This window comes from Mustela lutreola, chromosome 8 (genome assembly GCF_030435805.1).
Source record: "Mustela lutreola isolate mMusLut2 chromosome 8, mMusLut2.pri, whole genome shotgun sequence".
Taxonomy (NCBI): Eukaryota; Metazoa; Chordata; class Mammalia; order Carnivora; family Mustelidae; genus Mustela; species Mustela lutreola.
The window spans coordinates 19,479,382-19,495,327 of record NC_081297.1 but is presented as its reverse complement, the minus strand read 5'-3'; the positions used below and the strand labels follow the sequence as shown (position 1 = coordinate 19,495,327).

The following is a 15,946-nucleotide window of genomic DNA, read 5'->3' as shown; positions in this document are numbered from 1 at the left end:
ATTGGTTGGTTATTCTATACAGTCCTGTTGTCCAATCATGAGTGTTCAGTGATGGTTTAACAACAATTTAATCCCTCCCACTACTTTATAGAAACTCAATTGTGAAGCATTTCAGCATTAGCCTAAACAATGGTTTTGAATACGTTAAGCTCCTAACAATTAGGGAGCAGTTTGGGGCATTGAATAATGTGGAATGATGCAATTGAACCTGACAGCTTTAACAGTCCGCCTACTCATGGGACCTGAAAGTTGTTCACACTTGGTTTCATCTCTCATCACACGCTGAGTATTAAAGCCTTACTGGTGGGAGCTGACACAGAAATGGGGTCTGTTATCAGAATATGTTTCATAATGCAAAGTTTGAATTGAGTTGGAGAATATATGAAACTTTCCATTGTTCTCTAATTTTTCCTGGAAACTTTTCTAGTCCAGTTGTACTTGCAATTTGAAAAAATATATAAATTATCATTAAAATATTTGAATCCCTACATTATATTTTCAATATTGCTATGTTGTTATAGAATACATAGATTAAAATATCATTGCATAATGAGACATTTATACTATCTAGTTTTTCTTAAGGAAGTAGGTTTTAATCTTTGAAATATAGCTTTGTTAATATAATCAATAGATGATATTCTCTAATAAGGTTGATGGAAAATATGGAAGTCATAATAGCATATGAAAATAATTTTTAAAATAAGCTAAAATATGAATGCTTACCATGTAGAAAGAATTCTTTATAAGCCATATATACTAGCTCAGTTAATTCTTATGGTATTTTTATGAGATAGGTGCTATTATTAGTTCCATTTTTACCTATGGAAATTGAAGACAGAGAGGGCTAGCACCTTGCCCAAGGTGAGAAAGGTTGATTTATGGCAGCTATAGTTATGATGAAAAGTTTTCTCTTCTAAGAATGTATATGAAACTGAAATTTTTTTTTTAAGATTTTATTTATTTATTTGACAGACAGAAATCACGAGTAGGCAGAAAGGCAGAGAGGAAGGGAAGCAAGCTTTCTGTTGATCAGAGAGCCTGATAGGGGGCTCGATCCCAGGACCCTGGAATCATGACCTGAGCTGAAGGCAGAGGCTTTAACCCACTGAGCCATTCAGGTACCCCTGAAACTAAAAATTTTTTAAAGTAATACTTGGTTTAGTGAGTCTGACAAGATTTTGGAAGAATGTATTTTTATTTTTATTTTTTTTTTTTTTAAAAGATTTTATTTATTTATTTGACAGAGAGAAATCACAAGTAGGCAGAAAGGCAGGCAGAGAGAGAGAGGAGGAAGCAGGCTCCCTGCTGAGAGAGAGAGCCTGATGCGGGACTCGATCCAGGACCCTGAGATCATGACCTGAGCCGAAGGCAGCGGCTTAACCACTGAGCCACCCAGGCGCCCCAAGAATGTATTTTTAAGTCATTAGTCAGGATTGGAATGCCTGAAGTACCTCTCCTGTGGTTTTTTTTTTTTTTTTTAAATTTTTTTTTTTTTAAGATTTTATTTACTTATTTGACAGACAGAGATCACAAGCAGGCAGAGAAGCAGGCAGAGAGGAGGAAGCCGGCTCCCCGCTGAGCAGAGAGCCCGATGTGGGGCTCGATCCCAGAACCCCGGGATCATGACCTGAGCTGAAGGCAGAGGCTTTAACCCACTGAGCCACCCAGGCGCCCCACCTCTCCTGTGTTTTAGAGTTTGATTGACTTCAGTGTTTATTGACCGGTTAACTGTGCATTTAAAAAATGCTTGCGAGGGGCGCCTGGGTGGCACAGTGGGTTGCCCCTGCCTTCGGCTCAGGTCATGATCCCAGGATCCAGGGATCGAGCCCTGCATTGGGCTCTCTACTCAGCAGGGAGCCTGCTTCCCCCTTTCTCTGCCTGCCTCTCTGCCTACTTGTGATCTCTGTCAAATAAATAAATAAAATCTTAAAAAAAAAAATGCTTGCTATAAGGACGCCTGGGTGGCTCAGTCGGTTAAGTGTCTGCCTTCAGCGAGCATCATGATCTTAGTGTCCTGGGATCAAGCCTCCCACATCAAGCCCTGAATCGGGCTCTCTGCTCATCAGTGAACTTGCTTCCCCCTCTCTCTCTGCCTGCCTCTCTGCCTAGTTGTGATCTCTCGCTCTCTGTCAAGTAAATTAAATCTTTAAGAAAAAAAAAAATGCTTGCTATAACCCTTCCTGTATGAAGGTAGGTATGAAGTTTCATATCTACCTCTAGATGATGTATTTGTGATACTTTACAGAGGTGAAGTTTTTATAGGTTCTTTTCTCTCAAACTTAATTTTTGTTGTTTATTCTTTACTATTCTTTCTTTACCAACATTAGGAAGGGAAAAAACCCTAAATGAAAATGTCCACTTTTAAGTCTGATACTCAACTCAGTTGGCTTTAGCCTAACTTTTCCCCTCCACAACTAACTGGGGCCAAATGCCTAGGAATTTGGCAGAGTTACTCTACAACTAGAGTTCTTTTAAAAACTCTATGGGGGCGCCTGGGTGGCTCAGTGGGATAAGCCTCTGCCTTCAGCTCAGGTCATGGTTTCAGGGTCCTGGGATCGAGCCCCGCATCTGGCTCTCTTCTCTGCTCAGTAGGGAGCCTGCTTCCTCCTCCCTCTGCCTGCCTCTCTGCCTACTTGTGCTCTCTCTCTCTGTGTCAAATAAATAATACAAAGATAATAATAAAAAAGCTTGTATGGTCATAAGCAGACATTTGGAATATAGGAATGAACTATTATCAATGGGAAATTTAAAGCTGAAATGTCATTTTAATCTTGCTAGTATTTTAATATGGTCTGTGAATCTACTTAGGAAACACTACATTTCTTTGATTTGCTTTGAATTTAAATATATTGTGTTTTAGCATAATAATTTATTCTGAATTTGCTTAGGGTTGTTTGACTCAGGCACCTAAACATTTTTTTCTCCCAAAGTGGCTTAAATTTACCACAATAATTATTCAATTTATTCTTAATCTACTTGCTTTTGGGTCCATCTTGTAAAATAATTATAGTTCTCTTTTACTGAAGTATTAGAATAAGTGTTGTTTTTAACTTTTTTTTTTTTTTTTTAAGATTTTATTTATTTATTTGACAGACAGAGATCACAAGTAGGCAGAGAGGTAGGGGGGAAAGCAGGCTCCCTGCTGAGCGGAGAGCCTGGAGAGCCTGATGCCGGGCTGAATCCCAGGACCCTGGGATCATAGACCTGAGCAGAAGGCAGAGGCTTTAACCCACTGAGCCACCCAGGTGCCCCTGTTTTTAACATTTTGAATGGAAGTGGTTTCTTTCAATTATTAATCTTGAGAAGGGAACAAAAACATCAAAGATACATATTGGAAGTTAAAGCCGAAGTTTATTATGGCAATATGAACTTAAAATATTTATTAAATATTTTTATCTTTATCCAGCCTAACACCTGTTTTCACGTGTTGAGTAGATGATATAATTTTAGTGGGATGCAATTAAGAAACAGGTTTGTTTTTAAGATTTTATTTTTATTTATTTGAGAAAGTATAAGCAGGGGAAGACAGAGGGAGAAGCAGATTCCCCGCTGAGCTAGAAGCCTGACTTGGGGCTCAATCCCAGGACCCTGAGATCATGATCTGAGCTGACGTCACATGCTTAACCAAATGAGCTGCCTAGATGCCCCATAATCTTTTTTTTCGTTGTTTTAAGTTCTTACTTTAAATTATAGACGTATATAGAAAAGTTGAAGAAGTAGTAGTGTTCACATATATCCTGGATATCCTTCACTCGGTCTCCCCAGAGTTAACAACTCATCTCCTTAATAGTGCCAGGAGATTCAAGGAGGATCTCTGCCCCCCTTAGTAGCCATTCTCCTTACCTGGGCAAGATAAAATTAAAACGTCCTAACGTGGGTACTTCTCTGCAAAATGAATCTTTTATACCAGGTCTTCTGAAGCCTACTTATGGTGTATTAGTCATTGACTTTCAGTGCACTTTTAAAAATTTATTTCCAAAGTATGCTGTGGAAGAAGTATGTGTATATATTGTTTCCTTTATTCCAGATTTCTCTTACAATGAGAGCCTTCAGTGACCTCTATGCTTCTTAACCAGTGTTTCTTTAGATTCACATGGAATTCCTTCTATCCCCTAGAATCTTAGTGCTTTCACTTAACGCTTTCCTCAGTAAGTCACCCTCCCCACCCCATTCTCCTGTACTCTTCTTCATTGCAGTAAATTTTTCACTGAACTGATGGGGGTGTCGTGGCCCTGAGGTGACAACGGAGTTATCATGGGCTCCCAACATTAAACATTATAAACATCATTTCAGAAGTATTGGCTAAGCAGTGTCAGACATTTGTGGATTCTTTAGTAACTCATGTTACCGGTTAAAGTGATGTTAATGACTTGAGTTTTAATGTAGAATGCTTTAAATGTTTTACTACACCATGAAATGCTACCTGATAAAATTAATAACTTTTAACCTCTTTCCAAAGTTTCTGGTTTCAATAAATGCAATAATTTCTAAAAAACAAACTACCAGATAATTTTTAACTCATTCAGGAATTTGAGTAATTGGCCATTTAGGATAATGAAGACTGTATTCCCATTTTAGGTTTTTATTTTATTATTAATTTTATTTTTGCCTGGCACCTTTATAAAATACAGACTTTCGTTTTTTTTGGAAATACGCTAAAGATGATTTATCTTCTTCTTGATGATAGTCATTATGCAAATCGGTTATTATGTAGTACTGCTTCACATTTTGATCTTTTAGTATGGTGGGCTAATTTACAATAGAGTAACTAAGATAATTTAAAGACTACATCAAAAAATGTGAAGCTAATAAGGATAAATATAAAGCCCTTGCAGAAACAGCCCTTCCTGAAAAAGTGTTATTCAGGAAAAAAGTAGGAGTAGGATCTTTTGATTCTTATCAAGAGACTAAGACAGCTCATAAAACTGATAATTGGAACTAAAAAAGTGGTCCAACTGGTGTAATATTAGTTATGTTTCAACTATTATAGATGACTGCATGAAAAAGGAGAGTCAGAAGGCTAAGGTACAAATGCTAAGGCATTTAGCGTTCCATGTTCTTTGAGCACCACCTCAGCAGCACTCTGGAATATGCTCTCACTCTTGGCCGTATTTTTCTCTCTCATATTGTTAGACGTTGATTCCTGTTGCCAACAAATGTCTCAAGAGCTGACTTTTCTTCCCCTTTCTAATTAATTTTCTGCTTCCAATCTTTATATGCTTACTTGATCTTTGTAGAATTATATCTAGAGTAAGAGCAAATTGGCTCTGAGAAGGATATTTTTAAGTACATGGTACCTGAGATGTTTACACATGGGACTGGTAACATCTGGTCTTTCTGTTTGTCTGTTTGGTGATTTTTCTTACCCTAGGTTATTTAATGAGTAGCCAAAATTTCCAGGTAGTTGACTTCTGGAGATGTAAAAAAATCTTAAGTATATTTCCATTTATGAATTTAGTATGCTATGCTTTTTTAGTGTGCTATACTGTATACATGGTAAATGTCTAGTGTGATCTTGAGTTTAAAATTGTGCCTTACCTTTTACTGAGGGCTAATTGATAGTTAAACAAGACTTTATAGTAATAACTTATTGAGTTTCTATACACATCTTTAATAAGAGGAAAAATGAAACCAAAAATTGACCAATTAAACTTAGACATGAAAGAATGAACTAGAAAATACACCCTTTCAAACAATGGAAAACAAGGGCAGGATTCTGCATCACAGACTATTTCTGTGAATTGTAAAGTCCAGTTTTCATGCCCAGTAAGTATAATGTCAGTGTCTGAGTCTTTCCAGAAACACAGTTTATTTTCTGTATTATTTTGCTCATTATAGGCACTGCGTTGTCTTGGTCTCCTGTGTGCAGTTGTACAGGTTGGAGTGTTCCCTGTCTTTTGTTTTGCTGTTATTCAGCTTCTTTATATAAGAAGTGCTTCAGTCCTTGCAAATTATTTTCCACAGTTCTGTTCTGAAATAACTGTACAGTGATTCCGTTTTTATAAAACTTAAGTTTGATTTCATTCATGAAAAAGAATACGAAGTCTACTTTAAAAATTTGTGGTTCTGTTAAATCTGAAAAGTATTTCAGGCTAATAATAACTTTCTTTGAGAAACAGTATTTTGTGTACAAGAGATTTTGCTCCCAAAATGCCACATTTTAAGGTTATAATATTCTTAGAAAGTGGGAGAAAGTATTCACATCAAAGAAGGCATTTTTATTACATTGGATTACGCAAGACTTTGGCCAGCCTCCTTAGCTTCATCTGTTTAAGGGTTCATTTTCACTTGTTTGGCACAAGTCCCAGTAGAGGCCTTCAGAATTGTGGTTAGCAACATGAATGAATTACAAACTTTGGACCAGCTCTCCAGTTAGTGGAGCTGGCTTCCTGCCAAAAAGACAGTGCCTTATATGGGGTCAGGGCAAAGCTGTGATTCGTTGAGCTCTGCATTGTATAGAAAACATACTTGTGATGCCTGTTTGCTTTCTTTTAAAATAAAAACAAAACAAAACAGAAAAAGCAGCAGGCTTCCAAGTCTATCAAAATAGGAAGTAACAGAATAGTGTGCAGGTTTTACTAATGACAGAGTTAAGCAATGGAAATATTGCTCTTTGTAGTTAAAATACTAAAAATAGAAATTGGACCTTTTGACCTCCTTCGCCAGCCTGTGATGTAAGAGACTGTTAGACATCTGTTGTCTACCTGCCCATATTTTGTAAATGGTTTAATAAGATTAAATAATTAGTCATATGGTCACATGGTAACCATGCCACTGAGTTTTGTTTGTGACTAGATACTTTGAAATTAAAGCAAGAATAACCTTGTGCCAGTCTTTATGCTTTTAATCTAGAATTATGTGACTTCAAAAATTGAAATGTTGGAGTGATAAAACAAGAATGAAATCTGCTCTTCAGAAAGTTAGGAATGTTTGCTTACATTCTTAGGTTGGAAAAAATAGTTACTAGGTCTATTAGAGGAAAAATATGAAGATATTTTCAAATACAATTCATTTATCTTTGTAATTCTTTTCATTTAGGCCAATACACTGTCTGGATCTTCTCTTAGTCAGGCACCATCTCATATGTATGGCAGTAGATTAAATCCAAGTTCATCAATGGCAGCTCTTATAGTTCAGTCTGAAAACAATCAAACAGGTAGGTTTTCAAAAATTTCTAAATTCTCCCCCAATATAATTTCCCTTCACCCCCACCATTGGCTCATTTTATTTGAAAAGTCTAAAGGTGTGGTAAATACAGGATTGTGCTGCACCCGGTCCCCCACTGCCCCCCACCACAGTTGGAAGTAAATAGTGTGCTGTGCTGCAAAACAGTGATGTGCTTTTTTACTGTCTGAAATGTAAATGTTTAAGCAGAGCCATCAGCAGGCAGGAATGCAACAATGTCTCCTGTGACTTTTGTGATTGATGTGTTCAGTTCTCAGTTCTGTGCAATGAAAGTAACATAACACTAGGCTTTTCTGTGAATAGCCTAAACCTTTATTTGCATAATTCATGAAATTGCATTACACAAACTTGGTTAAAAAAAATCCTGTTAGAGAATTTCTACAGTGTTTAGTAATCCTGTGAATTTTTACCAGTTGACATTTTGTAGCATTTGCCTCTTGTACTGTTTTAATGAGCCACTGGATTTGCTTTGTTTCATTCCATCCTTAAGGATTTGTTGACATGTCCAAGTAGTCATGCCTGTTTGGGGGAAGGGAATGGGTTTAGCAGTTCACCAAGAATGGATCAGTCATGTCTTTACCCTTTAAGGGTCAGAGGTTACCTTCCTCAGAATAAGGGGAGGACAACCTTGAAAGAGGCCAGATAGGGTGATTTTAGAAGGAACGGACTGTAGGAGAAATACAAGTTACTTTTCAAGCAGAGATAATTCGGTGTTACCTGAGAATTATTTTGAAGAAATTAATTTTTTCCTTTTTAAGTACAGACTATTCCTACTTGTTTTTATCAACTTAAATTTTTGGTGTTCAGTTTTATTCTTGGTGTGAGGGTCCATATAATATATGTAATTTTAGTTACGGTGTGTGGCTCTGTGTAATACATTATGCATTTTATGACTTGTCTTGGGATGCAAAGTGTTAAAAAATACAAAGCATAAGGATTTGCTGTGATAAGCATACAGATTAGCTGTCCACAGCTGTGATTCATTACTTTAACCGTAGAAATTAAAAGTGGCTGAGGGGAGGGTACTGCAAATGCATACCACGCTTCTGTGCTGTAAAATTGAAAGGAATGAAAGAACGGAACATAATCCATGGCCTTCTACACCCACAAAAACGTGTAGAGACAACGCCTTACATGCCACAGTTCAGCAATTCTGAACTAGCAACATACTAGATCTTCTACTTTCGTAGTAACTGCAAAGATAGTGGTAAAGGTTTTATGTATGTTTTAGGAAAAATCAGGGCAAGAGCTTAAAACCTCTTATCTAGCGAGAGTCACTTTATCAGCTATGAAATATTTACACTGCAGATCAAGATCTTGGAGACAATAGCCGCAGCCTTGTTGGCAGAGGAAGCTCACCCCGAGGAAGTCTCTCACCACGGTAAGCATTATTTACTCTGCCCAGTATAGGCAAAGGAAACATTTTGAGATTTGGGAACTTCTTTATCTGGTATCAGAGCGTACATTTGTGAGGCTGTAAAAGCATTCTGTAGATAAGAAGCATGTCTGGACTGTCAAGAAAAATGATTCTAAATTAATTTGAATATTAAATACATGGTTAGATTTCTAAGCTTTTAAGAAGACATCCCTTTTCTTAGATTTCCAATGAGTTTCAACTCTCTTGCTTTTATCATTTGTATATTTAGTTGCTGGTAATATTAACTACATTAATTTGGCTAATTCTTTTTTGGTCATGAAGTAGTCATTAAACCTCTTAAAGGTACAATACTCAAGACTTTCAACTTTGGGTTCCAGTTTTAGCTCTGTTGTGGGCAATGCACTTAACCCTTTGATCTCTAGTTCCTAGTTCTTGGGGCTCGTTTGTAAAAATCCCTCTGTTCTTGGGGTACCTGGTTGGCTTAGTCAGAAGAGCATTCAGCTCTTGATGTTGGGGTCGTAAGTTTGAGTCCCAATTAGGTGTAGAGTTTACTAAGAAAAAAAACTTTTGAAAAAAAAGCTCTCTAGTTCCTAAAATTGTTTGAATCTAAGTATAATAGATTGTTGCATTGTTCTGTGAAATGGCCGTAAATACTATTATGGTAGAATTTAGGTATCTTACGTAATGTATGTAAGGTTATTCTGTTAGCAGAATTCTTACCAGAGTTCTATGGGAAGGGTTGAATTTCTCTGAGCACAGTCTAAGTGCCCCACATCTTCTGTTCTCAGTGGGGCGTATGGCAGAAGGGAATATTGTATCAGTTTTTAGAAAACAATGGAACTTTTGGTGGTGACTCTCTTTTTATTAATTGTCTTCTAATTTCAACTTCTATACCTTCTTCTAGTTTGTTTTCTCTCTGCTCTTTAATTTTGTAAACTCTGCCTCAAACATGGTTAGACTAGGTGAGAATGGAGAACAGGAGGTAAAAGCCCATTCTAGAGTCTTTTATCCGCTGTGAGAAATGAGCATTTTTCAACTGTGGGAACTCAAAAAGTCTGTTAAATATTAAGATTTTTATGTAAGGATACCATTAATATCTGTTGTTATGTTGCTCATATATTGGTAATGTCTTAAGGAACATCTTTATCATTAGATTGGTTCAGTAACCTCTAATTTTGGTATTTTCTAGTGGTACATCCAGTAGTGTCTTTTCCTGTAAAATTCCTGAGTGACTTAAAAGTAGTATTATTTTTCCTAATTGATTTCTGGAGGAAATGAAATATTCCTTCTTTTCCAACTCGGAATCTGAAGTACACACTGATTAACATCAACTGACTAATCTATAATTTTATGCTATGATTATTTCTGTACTATTTTATTCTTCTTTTCACAGAAGAAAACTAATGGGCTTTTGCTCATATGTTTAGTGGAGGAAGCATTTCTGTATTCCCCTCTTAAACTTAAAATATCATAGAAGCCACCCAGAAATTTTGCAAGATCCCTCAGTGTTATTTTGCTTCGCATAGTTCTTAGTTTTTCATTAGGTAAATGGATAAAACATTTTAAAGCAATAAATTTTACCAAATTATTTTTAGCATATATTTCCAACTTTATATTACCCTTTAAAAACCAGCCTGAAAGGTAATAACCTAAATTATCTTGGTATAATGTACTATTTGGAGAGGGATGGTTAACTGTATGGGGCACGTGATGTTTACTTGAGGAATGAAAAAACCTCATTTGTTTAACTTGTTGTTGAAGGAGATTTAGTAGAGAAGCACACTGAGGCAGTGGCAGAACACTAGCGAGCTGTTAGAACACCCGAGCTGCGTCCTGCTCTACCCAGCAGTGTATCTTTGCACAAGTCACTAAAACCCCATCCTGTTTTCCTCATATGGAAATGGAACCAATAACCAGGTTTTGACTTCTCATGAGGCTGTTACAAAGATCATATGAGATAATTATGTGGAAACACACTGGAAAGCCTAAAGCCCTTTACTAATGTACTGTGTTAGCATGGAGGCTGGAGAGCAGAAATGGCCACATTTACGAATTTAAAGCAAAAAAAGAATGAGAGAACATGACACGTTCATCTTAATATAAGTAATACTTGTTTTGGAAGACTTAAGTTATTACCACTTGAAGTACAGATCCAAGGCATTTTAGAAAAATTTGTATAGAGGGTTCAAATAAAAATTACTTTAATCTTGCTAATGTTCCTTAATCCTGTCAGTACTAGAAAAATCTGTATCTTTGACTTTATAACTTTATAATTTTTCAATATTATTAAAAATTTCTTTTTACTAATATTTGAGATTCTGTTGGATATAAAATAAAATGCCTTCTACATTATTATAATTGCACAGTGTTACTCTTGGTATTTTGTGTATTAAAGCAGAATGGTGGAACTCCTTTCTTCTGGCTATTTATTTTCACGTTATCTAATACTGTCTTTCCCCCTTTTATCTAAAGCTATATCAGGTTCTTTTACAGCCTGTTTCAGAGATTACTGAGGGGTTGTTTTTATTTTCTAATGGTTTTTAATTACCGAGAATAGCTGGCTATTCCCCGGATTTTATAATTTGGGGAGGAAGAATGGTAATTACTCAATTTTAGGGTGGATTATGGTTTTATCATTCTTCAGTGTAGGCAGCCTGGAGTTTAAAGACTTTTTACAGGGAAAGGGTCAGCATAAGGTGAGAAATGTGAACGCACTCTCTTTCTGTTTAAACTGAGAATTAATATTTTCAACAGATCTCCTGTAAGCAGCTTACAAATTCGCTATGATCAACCAGTCAACAGCAGTTTGGAAAATCTGCCTCCAGTAGCAGCCAGCATAGAACAGCTTTTGGAGAGGCAGTGGAGTGAAGGACAGCAGTTTTTATTAGAACAGGGTACTCCCAGTGACAGTAAGTATTCTTTTCATGTTTTTAAAAGATGGATGGACAGACAGATGGATAGATGGAGCTGTCACATTTCATCAGTAGTAGTTGATGAGGAATTATGAGATGTGTTTTATATAATATGGCAAGAAAGTGTACTGTAGTGTTTTAATAGAACAGATTCTACAATTTTACCACTGGTCTTATATTTACCTGTTACTAACGCTAGGATCTTGGGCAGGTTTCCTAATGTGTAAGTTATCTCCCATTTGTAGAGTGGGAATAATAATATACCTATATCACAGTGTTGTTTGGGGTATTAAATGGGCATAATACCCACTTAATATTATATTTTATTTTATTTTAAAAAATAATATTTTGGGGCATAAAAACTGTGAAGAGCACTGCCTAGCTCACAGTAAGCACTTATCTGTTCAGTGGTTATTCTTACTGTTGTGAATTATTTTAATATTGGTACTTTGTTCTTATGAATTTTTAAACTTTTTTAAAAAATTATTTATTGGGACGCCTGGGTGGCTCAGTTGGTTGGACAACTGCCTTCGGCTCAGGTCATGATCCCAGAGTCCCGGGATCGAGTCCCGCATCCGGCTCCCAGCTCCAAGGGGAGTCTGCTTCTCTCTCTGACCTTCTCCTCTCTCATGTTCTCTCTCACTGTGTCTCTCTCAAATAAATAAAATCTTTAAAAAAAAAAAAAATTATTTATTTATTTTAAAGATTTATTTGTTTATTTGACAGACAGGAATCACAAGGAGGCAGAGAGGCAGGCAGAGAGAGAGGAGGAAGCAGGCTCCCCGCTGAGCAGAGAGCCTGACGCGGGACTCTATCCCAGGACCCTGGGATCACGACCCGAGCCGAAGGCAGAGGCTTTAACCCACTGATCCACCCAGCGCCCCTATTTATTTATTTATTTGACAGAGAGAGACAGAGAGGGAACACAAGCAGGGGAGTGTGAGAGGGATAAGCAGGAATCCCCCTGAACATGGAGCCCAATGTGGGGCTTGATCCCAGGACCCCAGGATCAGACCTGAGCCAAAGGCAGAAGCCTAACAATAGCCACCCAGGCGCCTGCCCCTGTTCTTACCAATTTTTAAATTTTACTAAAATACACGAGTCATATCTTCTCTTAGCTTAATTGAAGAAAACTTGATTACCTTTGGAGAATTCATTTTAAAAAATGCATTTAGTCAGGAGCGCCTGGGTGGCTCACTTGGTTGAGTGTCCTGCTCTTGGTTTCAGGTTAGGTCATGATCCTCAGGGTCATGATGTCAGGGTTGAGAGGTCAAGCAAGCCCTATGTCAGACTCCTCGCTCAGTGGTGATTCTGCTTGAGATTCTTTCTCCCTCTCCCTCTGCTACTTCTCCGTGCACACAGAAATAGTTTTGAAAAAGTAAAAATAAAAACGCATATAGTCAAGTATGCTAACCGTCTTCTTAATTTTTTAATTTAGATGAAAAAGAGTAAGAATTGCTAAATTTATATATATTTTGTATATATATATATATTTTTTTGTTTTATATACATATTTATGTGTTTTATGTACATATTTAGTATTTTTCAATGTTAAGTATTAGGATGATGGTTGAAAAATGCCAAAAAGAGCAAAGTTACTCTGAGTGGCAGTGAGCTTGGGAAGTGGCCTCATGTTAAAGGATATATGTTTTTTGGGGGGAAAAATACGTAGTTTTTATCATTTTGGGATATAGGCTTTTATTGCTTTATTGTATCAAAACAAAAATTTATGTTAGTAGACAAGTGCTGTAAATTGGTATTTTAGGGTTTTTTTGTGTGTTTTGTTTTGTTTTATGAATGGTGCCTTGCCGGAAAAATGCTAATTGTGAGGAAATTCATGCCAGGATAATCCTTTAAACATGATGGCTGGAGGACAGGTTTAGCTTCATCTTATTGCATCTCATTTGGGTACACTGAGGGTTTCTGTGTAGCATCTTGAAGAGGAGGGGATAAAAGTTAAATCCTTGGGAAATGACCATATATGTCTGTACCATCTCCCTTGTGTCTTTTGAAGGCCCTGAGGGCATGTTAAACAAATACAACTTTTTAATATGTGTACGTAGAACTTTTAAAGTGTCCATCACCCTGGCAGAACTACTCAGTGTTGTCAGTTGAGAAGTCCCGAGTTGTAAAAGGAATTGAAACTGTATTTGAGGTGATGAGGCAGGACAGAAACTGCCTGGTTACAGACGATCGTTTCTCTGGAGCCCGGCGTGGGGGCTGTGGTGCGCGGACACTGCTCCCTGCTGGGCGATGTGCGGATCCGCAGGCTGGGCGGCGGCGGGGCGGCGGGGCTGGGCGGCGGGGCTGGGCGGCCTCTAGCCCCGCTATGGAGGCGCGCTTAGCTTGACCGGGCAGCACAGAATAACTCTTTATTGTGGGGAAGGATATTGGTATGACTTTAAACATGATTTTAACGAAAACTGATGGCAGGCATTTTGAATTTTTAATTAGGTATTGGGTTTTTATTTTGGTGAAAATAAAATATCCTCAGTTTTCTTTGAGAATGAAAACTACCTAGACCAGATGGGTGGGTTTTTTGATATGTGGCCACGAAGTTTCCAGAAGGTACATCTAGGACCAGTATCCCTTAATGCTTATATATACATATAGTTTGGTATATTTGTATCTACATATAGATTTAGAAACTAAACCTAGTGATTTGAAAATGCTTTACAGATTTTCTACTCCTGTTTTAACTTCTTTTTAAAGTACTGATACTTAGGTCTGTAAAATATGCAGTCCTGTGTGGGAACTTGTCTTTATTAAAACCATGCAAATGTTTGCTAGTTTTGGGAATGCTGAAGTCATTACACCAACTTCAAGTTGAAAATCGGAGATTGGAAGAGCAGATTAAAAACTTGACAGCCAAAAAGGAACGTCTTCAGTTATTGAATGCACAGCTCTCAGTGCCTTTTCCAACAATAACAACAAATCCTAGTCCGTCTCATCAAATGCATGCATTTTCAGCACAGAATGGTAAGTATGAAAGTATTTATTGCATATCTAATGAAAGTAGGATAGACTTTTAGGATCTTTCTCATAATAAGTGAATAATAACTAGTTATCAGTTATATGAAGATGTAGAAAAGGAATGATAGGTTATTTTCAAAGAACATGAAGGATCTGTCAAGTGATCAACTTGAATTTGCTCTAACTTGTTTAGCACATAATTTAACTATAATAGTTATTTAAATGTATAATGATCTTTTTATTGATTTAAAGCCATAGTATTCAATAGAGTTATAGATTTTTTCCCTTTAAACTGGTATTAGGTCTAGCAAGACTTAATATTTAAGTGTTTTTAATGTGGGCTTCAGGATAAGCTTTTAGATAAAGCCTTTAATCTTACACAAAATGTAATGTAACAGGGTAAATAGGTTTCTTTTTGTCTTTTATTATTCTAGCTCCTACCACTGATTCCTTGAACAGCAGTAAGAGCCCTCATCTAGGAAACAGCTTTTTACCTGATAATTCTCTTCCTGTGTTAAATCAGGTAATTTTGGTGTGGTTAGTTTCATTTCTGCGTTGTTGGTTTTTTTTTTTAACAAACAGTAGTATACCACATTAAATGGTTTAAGATGATTTTAAACAGTTTTGCTGTGTTCTGACTTAAGTTTCTGTTCTTTCTTACATTAGGACTTAACCTCCAGTGGACAAAGCACCAGCAGCTCTTCTGCTCTTTCTACTCCCCCTCCTGCTGGGCAGAGTCCAGCGCAGCAGGGCTCGGGTGTTAGTGGAGTGCAGCAGGTCAATGGTGTGACGGTGGGGGCACTGGCTAGTGGAATGCAGACTGTAACATCCACCATTCCTGCAGTGCCTGCAGTGGGTGGAATAATTGGAGCTTTGCCAGGTAACCAACTGGCAATTAATGGCATTGTAGGAGCTTTAAATGGGGTTATTCAGACCCCTGTCACAATATCCCAGAACCCTACCCCCCTCACCCATACAACTGTACCACCTAATGCAACACATCCAATGCCAGCTACACTGACGAACAGGTAAGAAACTCACTTAATCTATTTTGGGTTCTTGAGTGCAACAGAGTACCAGTATTGTCCATGCTTTCAGATTGGGATTTTTTAATGTGCTTCCTGTAGATGTAATCAACAAGAAATGAAAACTAGCAAACTTTTAGATTAAGTGTATTACTTTGAGAGCCATTTATGTTGGAAATTTAACTAATTCAAATTAAAACAAAGTTAAATCACTTTCAGTAATAAAGCATTAAATGTACTCTGTTCTAAAAATTTCATTCTTGATCTGTGTTACCTCCCCTTGTATATTGTCTTCATGTATCCTACATTTTGAAGAAAAAGAATATTGTAATGAAGATCACATATGAGTGAATATTGATTTCTTAGAATTCAGCTATGCAGTTCTAATTTTATAATTAAAGATTTTGATATAGGAATCAGTGCCTATATCAAATGATCTTGAATTTCCTGTGAGTGAAACTGTTTTCATGGTA

General features: G+C 37.0%; 1 protein-coding gene across 20 annotated transcripts in view; it reads left to right on the top strand.

Moving 5' to 3' along the window:
• The window catches only part of MLLT10 (MLLT10 histone lysine methyltransferase DOT1L cofactor), a 234,733-nt gene that overhangs the window by 208,487 nt on the left and 10,300 nt on the right, over positions 1 to 15,946 (top strand). For all 20 annotated transcript variants that reach the window (XM_059183966.1, XM_059183958.1, XM_059183957.1 and 17 more), the window contains 6 exons: positions 7,039 to 7,156; positions 8,494 to 8,566; positions 11,318 to 11,472; positions 14,266 to 14,454; positions 14,883 to 14,971; positions 15,115 to 15,476. In XM_059183966.1, coding sequence (XP_059039949.1) covers positions 7,039 to 7,156; positions 8,494 to 8,566; positions 11,318 to 11,472; positions 14,266 to 14,454; positions 14,883 to 14,971; positions 15,115 to 15,476 — 986 coding nt within the window. The remainder of the gene's footprint in view (positions 1 to 7,038; positions 7,157 to 8,493; positions 8,567 to 11,317; positions 11,473 to 14,265; positions 14,455 to 14,882; positions 14,972 to 15,114; positions 15,477 to 15,946) is intronic.